The following is an 18,982-nucleotide window of genomic DNA, read 5'->3' on the forward strand; positions in this document are numbered from 1 at the left end:
TAATAAAAAAGAATATTACTAAAATTCTTCGGAGATGAAAAACTTGAAATTTATTAAATACATATTAAAAGTATAAAATAAAAAGAAAAGAAAAATTTGCAAGACAATTTTTCATCCAAGGTGCGTGAACGAAATGTCATTCACCTAGTACACATTTTTGCGAAGAAATCACTTTGAGCAATGTGTCTGAAAATTATTGCTGATATATGCATTTAATAGTAAACGCCATCAACTTTGCGAGCGCATATATGAATTTTTCAATTTATTTCAGTTTCAATCAAGCAAGTGTTAAGATCTCTTGTAATATTATTTATTGTACAATTTTTAATTTTTTTTTGTGTGTGAATTTAATAAATAATTTTATGTTCTGTGATTTGTTTAATTAATGTGAAAATCGATGCAGTGATTTAAAAAAAAAATTTTAATTGTTAAAAGTGCATTCTTTTGAAATGGTAATTTACTTTTTTTTTGTACTTTTTCATTTTTTGTATTTTTAAATTCAATATTTTCAATTTTGAAATAAAAAAAATTACAAAAAAGTTTTTGTTTAAAAAAAAAGCAACAAAGTGAGAAATAAAAAATTTTAAGTGTTTTAAAAAATAAAAATTTAAAAGAAAAGAGGAAAATAATCTTTAAATAAATGTAAAGCAAAGAAGTACACAAAAATTGTTATTATTTTTTTTTAAAGTTGTAAAATTTAACAAATTTTTTTTGCAATTAAATGAAAAAAAAATTTTTTAAATAATTTTTAGCACAATGTCGAATTCACAGCCTGGATATAATAGTTCACAGTCTTCAGAATACGCAAATGAACTCAGAAATCAACAGGAATTACATTACGGTAATGATTAAATTAATTATAATTTTATGCTTACAATTATTAATACAATATTAATTATTTATTTACCTATTTGTTTATTCATTTATTTAGGTATTTATATATTCATTTATCTAATTATTTATTTATTAATTTATTTATCTATTTATTTAACCATTTTTTTCATCAATTTATTTAACTATTTATTTACCTATTTATTTCTCAATTTATTTATCTAATTATTTACATATTTATTCACCTATTTATTTACATGTCTATTTATCAATTTAATTATCAATTTGTTTTTCCATTTATTCATTAATTTATTTTTATACTTTTATTTTTCAATTTATTTATTAATTTATTTATTAATTTGTTTACCGATTTATTTATTAATTTATTTATCAATTTGTTTACCTATTTATTTTTCAATTTATTTATCAGTTATTTATTTACCTTTTTATTGACCTATATATTTAGAAATTTATTTATTTTTTATCCATTTATTTATTTATTTATTTATTTATTTAATAATTTATTTACCTATTTATTTATAAATTTATTTTGTTTACCTATTTATTTATCAATTTATTTATCAATTTAATTATTTGTCTATTTATCAAATTGGTTTATCCATTTATTTTGTTTACCTATTTATTTATTTACCAATTTATTTATCAATTTATTTATCTATTAATTTAATAATTTATTTAAAAATATAATTACATATCTATTTATCAATTTAATTGTCAATTTATCCTCCTATTTATTAATTAATTTGTTTATTAATTAATTTATTTATTTATTAATTTATTAATTGATATATATTTATTGATCTATTTTTTTACCAATTTAGATATTTATTTTTATTTATATTTGGGTTTATTTAATTAGTTACTGACTTAATTGTTTATTTAAGTGTTCTTTAAGTTACAATTATCTAATTTATTGATAAATTCTTTACCTTATTTATCTAATCATTTATTTAATTAGTCAATTAATTATTTGATAATTTATTTTCCGATTTAAGGGGATTTGAACCTTGATGACGTCACAGTTTGTGCAAAGCATTAGTTTTAAATCTGTGACGTCATCATGGTTCAAATGCCCTTAAGGGCTTATCTACTTAATTACTTATCTGTTCAATTATAGACTTAATTTTTTATTTATACTTTTTTCATTATTTATTCATTAACATTTCCTAAATTATTTACTCAATTACATGCATAAAAAACAAATTATTTATATTTAAATTGTTTAAAAACAAATTTATAAAATTTTATAATTTTTCATTTCTCTTTAATAATATTCAACTACTTATGTCGATAATTTATTTATATTAAATTATAATTATAAAATTAGTAAATAAATAAAATATAAATGAAGAAATTAATTACAGAAGTAATTAAATTACTTCTGAAATAATTAATTTCAAGAAAATTAGAGGATTAAAAAAAACAATGATTTTTTTTACAGTTAGAAACGACAGGAGTCTTCCAATGCACAGTAATCGTGAAATTTCAACTGGAAGACGAATAAAATTTTACGCATTTTTTATAACAATTGTCCTCTCTGTATTTCTTTTATCAACATTTTTCGCCTTCAAAGCACTTATCGCCGGTAAGTGTTAAAATTATGTATTTATCAACAAGCAGAAAAATATTAATTTTATTATTAAGATAAATAAATAATTATACTAATAACCGGGCAAATTAGTTCAATATTTTTTATTAATTTTTTTTTATTAATTAACTTATTTTAGTAATTTAGTTTTCTTATTAGTTATTTTTCTTATTTAATAATTTATTTCTAGTAATTAATTAATTTAATTAATTTATTTAATTGATTTATTTAATTAATTAATTTAATTAATTAATTAATTAAATTAATTTATTTATGAAGCAAATTAATTTATTTCTTAATAATAAATAATTTTTTTTATAAACAAATTTATTTTTATTAATTAATTTTTAATTTTTTCGTTCTCATTTGTTTCTTAATTAATAAAATAAATTACAATTTTTAATTTCCTGTCGTTTACAAAAATTAGAAAAGAAAAATAACATTTTTTTTGTAAATTTTGTTTGTTACAGAAGACAGTTATTTGAAAATATATTTTCAACGAATCAACGAACCATTCACAGAAAAAAAGAAAGCAAATAATGTCGATTATTCAAATATTCCAGTTGATTTTGAATTTATTTACAACTATAATGACAACATTGACAATAGCAATAATAAAAATTTACCAAAAGTACAACAAATACGAAAAAAGCGAAGTACGGATAATGAGAAAATGTTTAGACAAAATTGTCTTCAAATACACGATAAATGTAGAATATTGTTAAACTCTATTCTCCAATATAATAAAGGTTATAGTCTTTTTGACAAAACTGAGGAAGAACTTAGTGAATTTCTCAGTAAATTAACGCCAGATAGTGAGGATCCATCTGATTCATTTGAGTTTAAAGAGTGCGTTAAATGTCGAATAATCGAGGAAAATTTAAGGAATTCAAATGATGAGGAAACACAAGATTGGTTACGTAATACGAATAGTCGAGTTTATTCCAATAATTTTAATAATAATAATAATTATAATAACAATGAAAATCAAAATAATAATCCACAACGTTTCAATCTTCCCCTACCTGGAATTGGCGTTAATTCAAATTTCCCGCCAAATTTCAACGATTCGGATATGGTGAATAATGTTAATAACGGAAATCATGAAATACATATTGTCAAGACAAACACATCAAAATTACTCAATGGCACAAAAATTACGTATATTTTAAAAAATATGACAATTATCGAAAAACCATCGACCGAACGTCCGGATATTAATAATTATGGTCAAAAATTCAATTCATGGCAAAATTACAGTTTTCAAAATGTCGTCGGTCAAGGTGGTCAAAATTATCATCAAGGAGGTCAGAATTTCCAAGGTGGTCAAAATTACCAAGGAGGTCAAAAATACCAGGGTGGGCAAAATTATCAAGGTGGGCAAAATTACCAAGGAGGTCAAAATTATCAAGGCGGTCAAAATTACCAAGGAGGTCAGAATTTCCAAGGTGGTCAAAATTACCAAGGTGGTCAAGGTTACACAGGAAGTCAAAATGTCCAAGGTGGTCAAAATTACCAAGGTGGTCAAGGTTACACAGGAGGTCAAAATTTCCAAGGTGGTCAAAGTAACCAAAGTGGTCAAAATTATCAAAGTAACACTAAAATTTATCAAAACAGTGGCAGTGGACAATTTCCAACTGGTCAAAGTTATTATCAAGGTCAAAATAATCAAGGCACTATTAGCCAAGGTCAACATCCACCAGCTTACAGCAATAGCGGTCAGAATTCACAATTTGTTCAGAACAATCAACAAACGACAAATTCGCAGTCAAATCAAATGTACGGTCAAAGTAATCAGAATTTTTACGGTCAAAGTGGTCAAGTCATTAATAGTAATTTTCCCCCGAATGATCAAAAATTTTCTACTGTTGGTCAAAGTTTTTCTAGTGGTCAGAATAATCCCATTGGGCAAGGTTTTACAAGTGGTCAGAATAATCCCATTGGGCAAGGTTTTACAAGTGGTCAAAATTACCCCACTGGGCAAGGTTTCACGAGTGGACAAAATTACCCCACTAAGCAAAGTTTTTCTATTGGTCAAAATTACCCCACTGGCCAAAGCTTTTCTATTGGTCAAAATTACCCCACTGGGCAAGGTTTTACGAGTGGTCAAGGTTACCCCACTGGACAAGGTCAAATTACCCCGAATGCTAAACCTTGTGCTGTGTCACAAATTGAGGAGAATGGTGAAAATTTTCCCAATGGTTTGAATTATCAGTTTGGTCAAAATGACCAAAATTTACTGACATTATTAACTGGTCCGAGTAATACGATTATTCAAAATTCACTGAATGGTTTAACGAGTGGAGGAAATGTTCCATTGCCCGAGGTGAAAAATCCAATTTGCTGTCAAGTTGTGGAAAATAATGTTCAACAGCAGGAATTATGGCCGAGTGGTGTTTTTGGACCGCGGGTGAATGATGACGAGTTTTTTTTAAATAACATGAGTAAAGCAAATTTGATTGATAAGGATCTTTATCAGAATATGGTGAAACTTTCGGGATTTGATCCAACTTCCATGGACGTTACGGTAAAGAAAATTTTTTTTTCGTAAATGGAATGGAAAATTAATTATTTTTGAAAGATTTAGAAATTTTTCCATATTTTATTTTAATTTTAATTTTAAAACAAAAAAATTTTTAAATTACAAAAAGAATCTGGTATTATAAAAAAGTAGAATTCTTTCATTCACATTATAAATTTATATTTACAATTTTTTAAACTTTCTGAATTTAATAAATGTTTAATTAATTTTCGATATTCTTGGAATTTTTGTAATATTTTAAATACTTTATGACGCTAATGGAAAATTTCTAAAAGACTAACATTTATTTCACATTAAACATTAAGGTACTTTTTTTTAGTTACAAAATAATTTTGTTAAGATTGATAAAAGTTAGGAAACAAATTTTCATTTTTACAGAAAATAAACAATTACTACGAATCGGGTCAAAATGGAAAAATGAATGGAGGTCCAATAGGTAATCAACAATCTCCGCTCGTTTGGGTTCCTGTTTTGCTTTGTTTCAATGGAAAAGAATTGATTTCTGCATCGGAGGGTAATGTTACATTCAGTTTAAACTATATTTTTAATGCTGCTTTTAAATTTAAAAATACTTTTAATGTTACTTCCAGTTTAAACAATATTTTTTAATGTAGCATTCAAAACTTAATGAAAATTTAATTTAACGTCAAGTTTAAATAATTATTTGAAATGCTGCATTCAAAATTAGAAATAGTTTTAAATGTTACGTACAGTTTAAACAACCCTTTTTTAATGATGCATTTAAAATTCAAAATTTTTTTAAATATTACAGCTATATTAATCAACCCTTTTTTAAATTCTGAATTCAAAATTAAAAATAGTTTTAATGACGCATAAAAAATTATAAATACTTTTAATGTTACGTCTAGTTTAAATAATATTTTTCAATGATGCATTCAAAATAGAAAATGCATTTAATGTTACGTCCAGTTTAAACGACCATTCGAAGTGTTGGAATAAAAATTAAAAATAGTTTTAAATGTTACGTCCAGATTAAACAACCCTTTTTTTAATTCTAAATTGAAAATTAAAAATAGTTTTAATGACGCATACAAAATTATAAATACTTTTAATGTTACGTCTAGTTTAAATAATATTTTTCAATGATGCATTCAAAATTAGAAAAAAATGTAAATATTACGTCTAGTTCAAATAATATTTTTTAATGATGCATTCAAAATTAAAAATACTTTTAATGTTACGTCCAGTTTAAACAATACTTTTTTATGCTGCATTACAAATTAAAAATGGTTGTAAATGTTATGTTCAGTTTAAGCAATAATTTTTAATGCTGTATTAAAATTTGAAAATACTTTTAATGTTACGTCCAGTTTAAACAATATTTTTTAATGCTGCATTCAAATTTAAAATTACTTCTAATGTTACGTCCAGTTTAAACAACCATTTTTAATGCTTACCTATTTATTTATTTATTATTTATTTTTTAAGACAATGTAAGCTAGTAGATCACTTTTTCCTATAACAAATTTTCATTCTTAAACTTGTTTCTTTACTTTTCCTTACCTATAAATTTTTTTTGAATTTCGTTTCAACAAAATATTTTAACAATAAAAAAAATTAACTTCCCAGTAAACGAAAACTAATTGAAATGAATTAAAAAGAATTCACAAAGAGCTTTCGTGAATCCCGCTTTGTGACAAATACGAATTGGAGCCATGATGCAATTTTCCTGAATTCGTGAAACTGTATTGAACTTCCGAACCTTCTATCCGTACCAATTCACTGGACAAGTTTTGAGCCTTTAATTTTTTTCAATTCGTTAGCACGAATTCAATGCATTCCTTGACCATTTCTTTCGAATGCGAATTCGTTTGGACAAATTGGTACATATTGAATTAAATTCAATTGAATATACAAAGAGCTTGAGTGAATCCCGCTTTGTGACAAATACGAATTGGAGCCTACCAAAAATGTTAATTCGTTTCAATTCATTTGAATTAGTTTTTTTTTACTGGGTTACGTTTTAATTAATTAATTTATAAGAATATTTTATTATTAATAATTTTTTTGTTTTTTTTCAACAGTTCCCCCTGGAATGGCAAGTCAGCAATCATTTACAATGCAGAATTTGATGAATCAACGAAACACAAATGTTCAACAAGGACTGGAAATTGATAATATCGGACCTACAGGACCGGGACAAAATATTCTCATCAATGCAAACAATAAGCGTGATAGTAATAATAATAATAATGAAAAAAATCAGATTCACTGCAAATATGTACCGCACTATAAATCACCATTGAAAACACGCAATACTGATGAATTTGATAATTCGAAAAATATTACCTCACGTCAATCTTATTATCCGTATCATCAATATCCCTATTATTCGTTAGCGGGTCAAGAATCTTTATCAGGTAGATTTTTTTAATTCTACAAAATTTCGAAATATTAATTAATTACTATAGTTGTTGGAAATTAACAATTAAATTTAAATATAATAATGGATATGTTTTTATTATAATTCTTAAATTTAAATAATGGAAATAATATTAATTTAAACATGATATTCATTATATTTTAAAATAAGTAAAATAACATTTGAAATAAATTCTAATGTTAAGTTAAAGTTTGAACCATTTTTGTTTTAGTGTTTATTTTAAAATAATTTTGTTTTAAAATTTACTTTTAGGACGATCGAGCGTAAATTGTAGGCATGGACAACGTGCATGTGCCAGTGGAAACAAATGCATTCCATTATTCGAATGGTGCGATGGTTACATAAATTGTAATGATGGAAGTGATGAATCTAATTGCAGATGTAAAGATCGATTGGAACCCAGACGAATTTGTGACGGATATTTTGATTGTCTGTATGGTTCAGATGAATTTGAATGTTTTGGTAAAAGTTTAAATTAAAAATTTTTCAAATCAATTCACAATCAGGATAAAATTTTATTGCACTTGTAATTTTTTTTTTTCATTTACATTCCTAATAATTCAATGCTAGCCAATTAGTGTATTCATTGGTGTCTCGAATAGGAAAGAGGATTGTCGTCCTTTAGTATATTTTAGTTTAGTATTCAGCTCATGTAGAAGGCTGATAAATGTCATATTCATGAAAATCCAAAGTTCACTGTCACATATTGTTTATACATAAACAATCTTTTTTTTTACTTATATGGATTGAACCTATAACATTTTTTTACAAACTAGAAAATTTTTTTTTATAAATTGTTTTTGTTTAACAAAAATTAATTCTTTCTTATTCTTCTCACAACAGGTTGCAGTGCAAATACTTTTAGTTGTAGTGATTCAAATGTTTTTTCAAGAATCAACAGTTGCTTTACTCGCGAACAAAGATGCGATGGAGTGCAAAATTGTCCTAATGGAAGGGACGAGTGGGATTGTACACTTTTAACCTCTGAACCATCAGGCAATAGAGGCGTAAGAGTTTTTTCTTACATTATTATTTATCATGTGTTAAGAAAAAAAGCAAATTTAAATAGTTGTTATTTTGTTTTAGTTATTTATTACTGGGCATAATGCAGGATTTTTACACAAAAATGTTCGAGGAGTTTGGTATCCTGTTTGTACAACCACACAACGTTGGGCACTTGATGCCTGCGAATTGGAAAAAGCTTTTGTACTTCAGTAAGTTTCTAATTTCAAAATAATAGTTTATTTTTCGAACTGTTTATAGTTATTTCTTCTTTAATGTTGCATTAAAATGTTAAAATACTTTTAACCTAAAGTTGATAAATGACTATTTTTAATGCTGTAGTCAAAATTAGAAATACTTTTAATGTTACGTCCAGTTTAAATACAAGAATTTTTTTTAAAGAGCATTTATAATTGAGACTATTTTCCAAAAAACTTTTTCTCATTTTATGGAGAAAATAATAAATTAACTTCATTCCAGTAATTCTCCGTCAATTAAAACAATATCAGGAATCACTCGCCCGGGACCATTTATCATACCACAAGTTTCTGGAAAACCAGAATTCATTTCAAATTGTTACACTGCAGTTGAAGTAAGATGCACAAACATTCTTTGCGGTACAAAAGCACCTGGTTCTCAACATTATCGCGTTTCACGTGAAAATAAAGAAAATTCATCATCACTTGTAACAAGACAAATTTTCTACGATCCAATGCAAGATGATAATGCTGATCCAATTTTAGGAATAGTGGGCGGTAAACAGAGTCAACTTAATAATTGGCCATTTATAGTGGCATTGTATAAAAATGGTGCCTTCACTTGCGGTGGTTCAATTATTAATGAATATTGGATTCTCACCGCTGCACATTGTACTATAAAGTAAAAATTTTTTTTCTTACTGTAACTATTGATGGAAATGTTGTTTATAATAGTAATAAAATTTGTTTACTATAGTATAAATACTAAAATTTTCGTATTTCAGTCTAAGGGAAAATTATTATGAAATACAAGCTGGATTAACACAACTAAACACTTTCTCACCAAAGGCACAAGTTAGAAAAGTAATACAAATTGTTGTTCACAATGATTTTCATCAGCGAACGATGAACAATGATATTGCATTGATGCGTCTCGAAGAACCACTGCATTTTGATCGTTGGATTCGTCCAATTTGCATTTCAACTGATATACAATTTCCACCAGCCTTTGCAAAATGCACTATTGCCGGTTGGGGTGCTTCTCGTGAAAGTGGATATGCTCGTTAGTTGAACAGTTATTTTGAGAATATTTTTTTTTTGAAAATGAAAATTTGGAAAATTTATTGTAAATTTCTTTTTAGATGAGATAATGCAGGAGGTTGATGTGCCAATTTTGGCGAGTTGCAATAAACCTCATCTTATAGAAGATGCGACAGTATGTGCTGGTTTCAAACAAGGGGGAAAGGATGCTTGTCAAGGTGATAGTGGCGGTCCTCTTATGTGCAAGTAAGTAACTTTATTTAGGAATTGTTAATACTACTAATTAGGTGATTCTTTTTAATTTTGAGACCATAATTGCATTTGAAATGCTGGATTCAAAATTATAAATACTTTTTGTGTTAGGTTCAGTTTAAACAATATTTTTTGATGCTGTATTCAAAAGTAGAAATACTTTTAATGTTACGTCCAGTTTATACAATAATTTTTAATGCTGCATTTGAAATTAGAAATGCTTTTAAATGTTACGTCCAGTTTAAACAAATATTTTTCATGCTGCATTCAAAACTTTAAGTATACATATGATAAAAGTAAATCTTTCAGAAATGGTAACCAATGGTTCGTTGCCGGAATTGTCAGCCATGGTAACGGTTGTGCCCGTGCCAATGAACCAGGAGTTTACACAAGAGTCAGTAAATTTTCCTCATGGATTTATAATGTTATGGGTGAGTAAAAAAATTAGAATCTATTATTTCTCATAATAGAAAATTCAAAAAATTTCATCAATTTCAAAATTTCAGGAAATCCACATTTAAACAATCGTAATCAACCCCGACTTGAATGTCCCGGATTCAAATGTACAAGTGGAACAAAACAATGCATTTCAAAACGAAAACATTGTGATTTGAAAGTACACTGTTTGGAGGGTGAAGATGAAAGAAATTGTCTCAAACAAAATGCATTTCGATCATATTACGAATCACCTCACGATATTCACGATCATCACATTGGTTCTGAAACAAAACAACAAATACAAACTTCAAATCCAATACCAAATTTTTCTTATAATAGAAATCAACAAAGTGTTTCTGAAAATCCACAGAAACAATTCGTCAATAACAATCCATCGGAACGACCACAATCTTATTTTATCGACAACATTAATAATAGTCCATCGGAATTACCATTTGGTTATAGTGATTTTAAAAATTCACCAGCGGAATTGCCATCGATGAATAATTTACCTCAACAGAGTTATAATCAACAAAGTCAGGAAATGTTTACGAATTTCAATAACCAAAATAATAATAATAATAATCAACGAACACAAAATCAGAATTTCAATAATCAAAATGTTAATCAACAAACACAAAATCAGAATTTCAATAACCAAAATCATAATCAACGAACACAAGCTGAGAATCCTTTTTGGAATTCTGTTAATGAAAATATACAACCATTAACGGAAAATCCACGAGTGAATTCTTACAATCAGGAGAATTTTGGTTTAGGTCCTAAACAAAACATTGACAATTCACAACGTATGTGGCAATATGGAAATTCTCCGGGTATTTCAATAGATAATGGAAATTGGCCATCACAATTTGGAAATACAGAAAGAACTTATTCCCTCGGCAGTTTAGGAACAGAATTTGGAAATGAGGCAGATCATCGAACCAACATTCAAGAATCACAATTTCCTTCGCAAATGTTTGGTTATGGGTACACATTACCACCACAATTGGAAAATCCATATCCAAGACTGGGCAGTATTAACGACACTGATAATGAAAGTAAGTCTGAATGATTAGAAATTTTTTTTTTAATTTAATTAAAAAGAAATTAAAATTTATAAATGTTTTTCATTTAATTTCACAGATAATATACCTCAAAATTTTGGACTTCCAGTGCAACAGGAAATAACAACTGAACATAACAATATTCCAAGTGATGTACCATCGGATAGATTTACATGCAAGGAGTAAGTGATAATTAAAATAATTATTAAGGAAATTTTATTTATTGTTTGTAATAAATTTATTTATTTGTAATAAATAATCATAAATATTTGACAAAAGAAAAGTAGTAAATAAGAACATTTTTTTTTCTTAGTTTGCTGCAGAGTATTGCAGCCGATAAACGATGCAATGGTCATTTTGATTGTGAAGATGGTACAGATGAAGAAGATTGTTCTTGTAGAGAAGTTTTACAAAGAGATAATCCGAGAGCTTTGTGCGATGGTCATATAGATTGTTATGATGGCACAGATGAAGAGGATTGCAGTAAATATATTTTTTTAACATTACAAAAATGAAACTTATTTTCAAACTAAAAAGTTTTAAAAAAAGTTTTTAGTTATGGCATTTTTAATGTTACGTCCAGTTTAAACAATAATTTTTAATGCTGCATTCAAAATTAGAAATACTTTTAGTGTTACGTCCAGTTTAAACAATATTTTTTAATGCTGCATTCAAAATAAGAAATACTTTTGATGTTACGTCCAGTTTAAACAATATTTTCTAATAGTAGATTTAAAGTTATAAATAGTTAATACTTAATATTATTAATAACTATTATTTTCATATAAAATTTTTTTTTTTTATTTTTAAAATTGAAATGATTTTTTGATTTCTTAGTATCCTGCAGCAGTAATGAATATCATTGTCCAAGAAGTGGAACTTGCATCCCAATGATGAAGAGATGCGATGGAAAACCCGATTGTAAATTAAATGAAGATGAATTAGACTGCTGTAAGTTGACGAAGAAATTATTTTCCCTCCTATTTTTTTACAAATTTAAAATTCTTTTTAGTAAATTTTAAAAAATATTGAAAATAAATTTTTTCTTTTAATTTTAGTTTCATTGAGTAATGGCGAATATGTAAATTTGGACAATGATGAAAGGCCACATTTAAATTCAGAGGGTATAATAACAATGTTTACAAATGGCGCCTGGTCACCATATTGTTATCAACCACAAAATCCAAATTACGTTGATAATTATTTTCATCTTGGTTCACGATTTTGTCATTATTTTGGCTTCAGGTAAAGATTTTTTTCTCAGTTAAAAATTTACTTTTTATTAAATACAAAATTATTTTCTTCCAGATATTTGGATTCGGCAAGGGAAGTCCCAGTAAAAGTTGCTAATTACGAGGAAAGAAGAAATGTAACTGATTACGAATATCCACCAAAGTATCAATTTCCAGCAAAAAATGATAAAAATACATGTTCCGGTCTCTATATTAGATGTAAACCAGTTTTAAGTAATCCTGTGAATGCTTATTTATCTCTTCATCGATTCTCTGAGGAATTTTCATATCAATGGCCTTGGCAGGGGGCAATTTTTGCCGATGGAAATTATCGATGTCCTGCTATTTTCTTGAGAGACGATTGGCTCCTCACAAGTTCACAATGCAATCAAAATCTCGAGTATTTATATTACTTTTCTTATGAGAACATTTTCTTTTAAATTTTAATGTTATGTTTAGTTTGAACATTTTTACATTCTCATCATATGAGAAGGTATTTTTAAAATTAATATTTTTTTCATTCCAAATTATATTGAAAGAAAAAATTTTCCTTTTTCCATATCAGTTTATCGACAAATTATACTGTTGGGGTATTTGGATTGCCATCGTATCAACCCGCTATATATCGTCCCCATCAACAGGTTGTGGAAATCGATGAAATTAAAAGCGTGAAAAACTCTGACGCATCTTTATTCCATTTGAAAAATCCATTGAATAGAACTCGTTACGTGCAACCTATTTTCCACGAAAAAAGGTTTGTGGGCGAGAAGGAATTTGTTTTACTTCTTAAAAGAAAATTTATACTTTTTTTTCTATTTTATGTTTGTAATTTAAATATTTTAATTACATTGAATGAGTATTATAATTATAAATATAATTTGTTTTAGAATATTTTTACCAACCGAGTCGGATATATGTTTAGCTGTCGGTGTGGATAAACATTACAACAGCAAAAATATATTCATCAGACCGTTACTCGATTGTGATAAATGTCGTCGTTGCTTTATTGAAGATAAACCCTCATATTGCGCAGTAAGTAATTTTTTCTAAATTCTTTCTAATTGTAAAATAAAAAAATTCTAAAAGAAAAATGAAAAAAAGTAAATGGAAATTTTAAACTAAATTTTTACTTTGATAGAAAAATAATAAAAGTTTTAGAGAAAAACTCACCCTGTGCTGCCCTTGCCGTTGAACTGGTGCTGCATTTTTTGTCTTTTCAAGTTTCCAAAGAAACAGTTTTTTGTCTTTTCAAGTTTCCAAAGAAACAGTTTTTTTGTCTTTTCAAGTTTCCAAAGAAACATTTTTTTGTCTTTTCAAGATTTCAAAGAATCACTTTTTTGTCAGGAAAAATTAAATCATTTTTTATTACACAATTTTTTATTTCAAAAAATCAGTACATTTTTTTATACATTCTTATATAATTACAGTTGAATTGTTTTAATAATTTTTTTTTCTTTGAAGAACAACACCGATTCTCAGGATTGGAGTGGAACAATAACGTGTTTGGGTTCTGATGGCTGGTATCCTTCTGCAGTATTTGAAAAATTGAACAGCGGCTGTAGTTTCCATAAAAGTGAAGTATTAGATGGTATTGATTATATGTATACTCACATTTCGGAGGCGATGAAAAATACAACGGCTACAGCTGTGGGAACAAAATGCGATGGCACCAGATGTCTCCTTGGTAAATGTATACCTTGGAATAAAATTTGTGATGGCATTCCTGATTGTCCAGATAAGGCTGATGAACGTTCTGAATTATGCGAGGAGGCCAAAAAACGTTGTGTTAATAATCCTGAAGGATGCAGTAAGTATCAGTATAGTATTTTTCTTTCCTTGACTCCTAAATCAGTGGGGTTAATATAAATTTTCGTTCTTAGAATGTAATGCAAGTGAAATGCGTTGTGGAGATGGAAAATGTATTCCCAAATCAAGTTTCTGTGATGGTAATTACGATTGTAAAGATGGCACTGACGAACCTTTAAAATGCACTTGTGGAGCGTATTTAGCGTTGACGGCAAGGCACAGACTCTGCGACAATAAGCGTGATTGTTTCGATAAATCTGACGAGGATCCCAAAGAGTGTGCCTGTAAGGACACAAGTTTCTTCTGTAAAAGGTATATGTAAAACAGCATATTGATGATAAATTATATACATTCGATGGAATGGTATACATTACCTAATAATTCTTCTTTTTTTCAGAAAAGATCAAAGAATGAATCCTACGTGCGTCTCCACTGACATGGTTTGCGACGGAGAGAAAGATTGTCCTGATGGCGAGGACGAGGACCAGTGCATCGACATTCAATCTGCAACAAAACAACAGTAAGTCAAATAAAAAAATAATTAAAGAAAAGAAGCAATTAATTAATTTAATTAATTTCTAAATAATTAGAATTTAAAAATTAAAGAAAAAATTGTTTTTTGTGTGACAGAAAATACAAAGGAGAAGTAATACAACAAACCTATGGTGTATGGCATTCGTATTGTTTGGACCGTCCAGTGACGTCGGATGTTGAGGCATTAAAAATATGTCGTTCCTTGAATTATCGTACTGGAATATTGTCGAATGATACATCAATGTTATCAATGAAGAAACCAGTAACAACAGCATTAGATGAATTTTTCATTATTAAAATCAATGAAAGAACATTTTTGAGTATGCGTCAAGATCGGCCACTTGTCACTTTAGTCGAAGCACAACCGCCATGTTATCGAATATTTGTACAGTGCGCTTAGGATTAATTATAAAAAAAACATTCCACAGTGAAAAAATTATACTTTCTTTCAGCTAATTTTTTTTTGTCTTTTTGTATTAAAAAATTGTCGAAAATTCTTTCACTAATTGTTATAAAATTAATTCTAAAATTTTTTTGCCTTCACTGCTTGGAATTTTTTTCTACTTTTTATTTTGCACTCTTATTCATCCAATATAGCTTTTTAAGAATAATTACTATAGTTTACATATAAAATTCTGAATATGTCTAAAAATACATCAGTTTGCGGTGCAAGAAACATTTTCATTTCTTTGTGCCTCAGCCTGAATCGTTATTCTGGTTGAGTCGCAAAGTAAAGAAATTTTTCGTCAATATTTTCAAATATTCAGAAATATTATCGATAAGAATATTTTTAGTACTTTTTATATTCATACTGCGTGTATATTAGTCATATGTTTTGCACAAAATAACCTTAAATATGAATAAGGTATTGCAATAAAATTCTTAAAATAATTAGATATTTTATAATAATAGTCTTAAAATATTAAGGTATTTTAATAAAATAAAGTAATAAACTTTTAAGGTGTTATGTTATTTTAATAAAATAACCTTAAAATTTTAAGAAAATAGCCTTAAAATAATAAGGTATTATAATAATAACCTTAAAATAAACATGTGATTATTATTTTACAATTAAGATTGATTTTTGTAATTGATGTAAATTCAAATAAACTGTAATATTTTTTAATTGGAATGTATTTTATAATTTGTATCCTTATATTTTATGAATGTCAAAAATTATAGTAAAGTTTATAATAAATTAAAATTATATTATATTATATTATATTATAGGTATATTATATTATATTATATTATATTATATTATATTATATTATATTATATTATATTATATTATATTATATTATATTATATTATATTATATTATATTATATTATATTATATTATATTATATTATATTATATTATATTATATTATATTATATTATATTATATTATATTATATTATATTATATTATATTATATTATATTATATTATATTATATTATACGAAGATGCAAATTTTGAGGTGTGAGCGTGCGCAACAAGTACCTGACAATTACCTGCAAAGCTTTGGGATAAGAAGGGTCGGTCTTTAAATTTAATTACTTTTTGCAAAGGTAGGTCCAGTCTAGTCCTTATGGTCTAACTATTCATATATACAATATCTCAAGTTGTACTAACCGTCAAAAATACTTGTATTTATTTTTCATGAAAATAATTAATATTTTCATTTTCGAATGATATTTCAAAACAAATTTTATATAATATAAAAGTAGAACAAAAAAGTGAATATACATTTTAAAAAATAAAAAATTTTATCTATTCGTTGTAAATTTATCCAAAAATTGCAAAAGCCAAGAAAATAATTTCTCAAATTAAAATGATTTCTGTTTGCGAAACATGTAAGTAAAAATTAAAATATCGTCCATTGTATTTTTATTTATTATCAATGAACGTTAAAAAATTATTTTTATTTATTCTATTAATACAATATTTAATTTTAATTTTAAGCAGTTTTAAATTATTTTCTTATTATTAAAATTTAAAATTTCTTTTTCGTTCAAAGTTCTTTTTAATTCTTTGTTAATGTTAATTTATTTTAATTTTCTTTGTTAATAATTTTGCTTTTTTAATTTCAGTGAAAAACAGAATAAATATTAATGACTGTAATAATAATAATAATAATCAATTGACGGTTGTTGAGAAGAAAAAGAAAGTTTGTTCTTCTCTTCTTTTTCTACTTATTTTCCTGGGATTTATTTTTCTGATGTCAACACTGTGGATAATATTACAAGAAGGTAAGAATCAATTTTTAAAATTTTTATATAATAAATTGCTAGTATAAAATTTAATTTATTTTATATAAATTATTCTAATAACAATAATAATTATAATTATTATTATATGAATAGTTTAAATTTTTTACTTCAAAGTACAATTTAAAAATTTTATATTATTTAAAAAAAATAATAAAAATTAATATTAATAAAAGTAAGAAACATTACTATTATTCTAATAATTTTTATTTATTTATTAAGTTGTTTATTCATTTATTCAAAATATAAGGAATTATAATTATTAATATTAATATTATTCTTGATTATAATAATAATAAAAATATTGACATTTTCAGTTGATAATCGGCCACAAAAATATTGTAAGGACATAGTTGGTTTGATGACATTAAGAAAAAAGGAAAATATTTCAAAGAGTATTAAACGTTATAAAAGAGATTTTTATAATAATGTACAAGTGAGATATTGTCAACGTTTTAATGTTGGTTGTAAAATTATTTATTCGGAAATATTAACGATAGCCAATAAATGGTTACAAATAAATTCAAATACATATTATTCAAATAATGCAATGAAAATGAAATTAAAATATTTTATTGAAGAATTACGTGAATGGCAATATGAAAAAAATTCGGCTATTAAATTTTGTGTATTATGCGAGGATATTAAGAGGGCAAATAATAGAAATTCAATGCATTCGAATTTAATGCCAAAAAGTTATTTAAATACGGCAATACCAATACCAATTCCCGACGATTTTGACATTGAAAATGTTATTTTGTAGAAATAGTTTCATTTTTTTTAAAGATTGTTTTTATTTAAATTTCTATTGTTTTTTTTAAATATTTTTTTATTTTACTTTTTAAAATGAAAATAATTTGAATTATTTATTATATTCGACATGGTTTTTATTATATTTTTGCATTTTATATTTCTGTATTTATTTTTCGACTATATTTCAGTATTATTTATTATTTTTTTTAAACTTATGGCAAATAGAGAAAAAAAGAGAAATTTTAAATTTTTAAATATTTTTATCAAAAGTACTTGCTTATTATCACAAAATAAATAACTAGTCGCATCGCTGAATTTTATAATTAATTTTTTTTCGCATACAAAGAGAGGCAAATTTTTTTCTATTGTGTATTTAATATTTATTTCTTTTTTTTATTATTATTATTAATTATTTAATTTTTATAGTAAATAATAATTTTGTTATATTGTAAATACCAATTGTTATAAACAAATACTTAGAAAATTTTAATTTTAAATTAACTTAATTATGTTTTTTTAATAGCTTAATTAGTTTTTAATAACATAATTAGTTTTTTAATAAGTTGATTAAATATTTAATTAACGAATATTCTTGTTAGTAGTAAATGATATTTTTAATTTTTTAGTCTTGTCAATTTTATGTAAATTAGCTAAGAAATTTGTTTATAACAATTTGTATATAACAGTTACGACTATATAATAATTATATAGTAAATTGTGTATAATTTCTAAACATGTAACAAGAAAAAAATTGAGAAATAAATATTTGAAAATTGTACAAAAAAATATGATTTTAATTCAATATGAAGACGAGATTAACGTTGAGGCACTGGAACGGATTTCTAGGAAAAAATGAATTCGCCGAAGAGAGGGACAGTAGGAGTGAGAGAGAAAGACCCGAATTTCTCTCTCGCTCTCATTGCCCCCACTCCTTCGCTTGCATTCCGCTCTCGACTAAAATTCCGTATTACGAATAAAAAAAAAATTGAAATCGATTGTGCTTCTAATTCTAAAAGAAAA

At 25.7% G+C, this 18,982-nt stretch overlaps 2 protein-coding genes across 2 annotated transcripts; both read left to right on the top strand.

Annotated features, from left to right (window-relative positions):
* The first annotated feature begins 282 nt into the window (after nucleotides 1–282).
* On the top strand, nucleotides 283–15,882 carry LOC122497602 (serine protease nudel). Its single transcript, XM_043604832.1, has 25 exons — nucleotides 283–452; nucleotides 753–841; nucleotides 2,294–2,437; nucleotides 2,911–4,967; nucleotides 5,361–5,496; nucleotides 7,028–7,363; nucleotides 7,639–7,848; nucleotides 8,230–8,393; nucleotides 8,473–8,600; nucleotides 8,869–9,267; nucleotides 9,371–9,648; nucleotides 9,728–9,872; nucleotides 10,188–10,309; nucleotides 10,385–11,377; nucleotides 11,463–11,565; nucleotides 11,697–11,866; nucleotides 12,221–12,334; nucleotides 12,442–12,628; nucleotides 12,692–13,015; nucleotides 13,181–13,369; nucleotides 13,503–13,647; nucleotides 14,077–14,422; nucleotides 14,496–14,733; nucleotides 14,819–14,941; nucleotides 15,052–15,882. The coding sequence occupies exons 2-25, from the start codon at nucleotides 757–759 to the stop codon at nucleotides 15,353–15,355; spliced, it is 7,440 nt and encodes a 2,479-aa protein (XP_043460767.1). The 5' UTR covers nucleotides 283–452; nucleotides 753–756; the 3' UTR covers nucleotides 15,356–15,882.
* Nucleotides 15,883–16,777: 895 nt separating this feature from the next.
* Nucleotides 16,778–18,078, top strand: LOC122497617. Its single transcript, XM_043604848.1, has 3 exons — nucleotides 16,778–16,795; nucleotides 17,033–17,191; nucleotides 17,527–18,078. The coding sequence occupies exons 2-3, from the start codon at nucleotides 17,161–17,163 to the stop codon at nucleotides 17,970–17,972; spliced, it is 477 nt and encodes a 158-aa protein (XP_043460783.1). The 5' UTR covers nucleotides 16,778–16,795; nucleotides 17,033–17,160; the 3' UTR covers nucleotides 17,973–18,078.
* The last annotated feature ends 904 nt before the right edge of the window (nucleotides 18,079–18,982 follow it).

This window comes from Leptopilina heterotoma, unplaced genomic scaffold, assembly GCF_015476425.1.
Source record: "Leptopilina heterotoma isolate Lh14 unplaced genomic scaffold, ASM1547642v1 Lhet_1, whole genome shotgun sequence".
Lineage (NCBI taxonomy): Eukaryota > Metazoa > Arthropoda > Insecta > Hymenoptera > Figitidae > Leptopilina > Leptopilina heterotoma.

Coding starts and splice junctions, on each gene's coding strand:
- LOC122497602 (XM_043604832.1), top strand. CDS start 757: ATGTCGAATTCACAGCCTGGATATAATAGTTCACAGTCTTCAGAATAC. Junction 8,601..8,868: donor GAAAAAGCTTTTGTACTTCA/GTAAGTTTCTAA, acceptor ACTTCATTCCAG/TAATTCTCCGTCAATTAAAA. Junction 9,268..9,370: donor GCTGCACATTGTACTATAAA/GTAAAAATTTTT, acceptor TTCGTATTTCAG/TCTAAGGGAAAATTATTATG.
- LOC122497617 (XM_043604848.1), top strand. CDS start 17,161: ATGTCAACACTGTGGATAATATTACAAGAAG. Junction 17,192..17,526: donor GTGGATAATATTACAAGAAG/GTAAGAATCAAT, acceptor TGACATTTTCAG/TTGATAATCGGCCACAAAAA.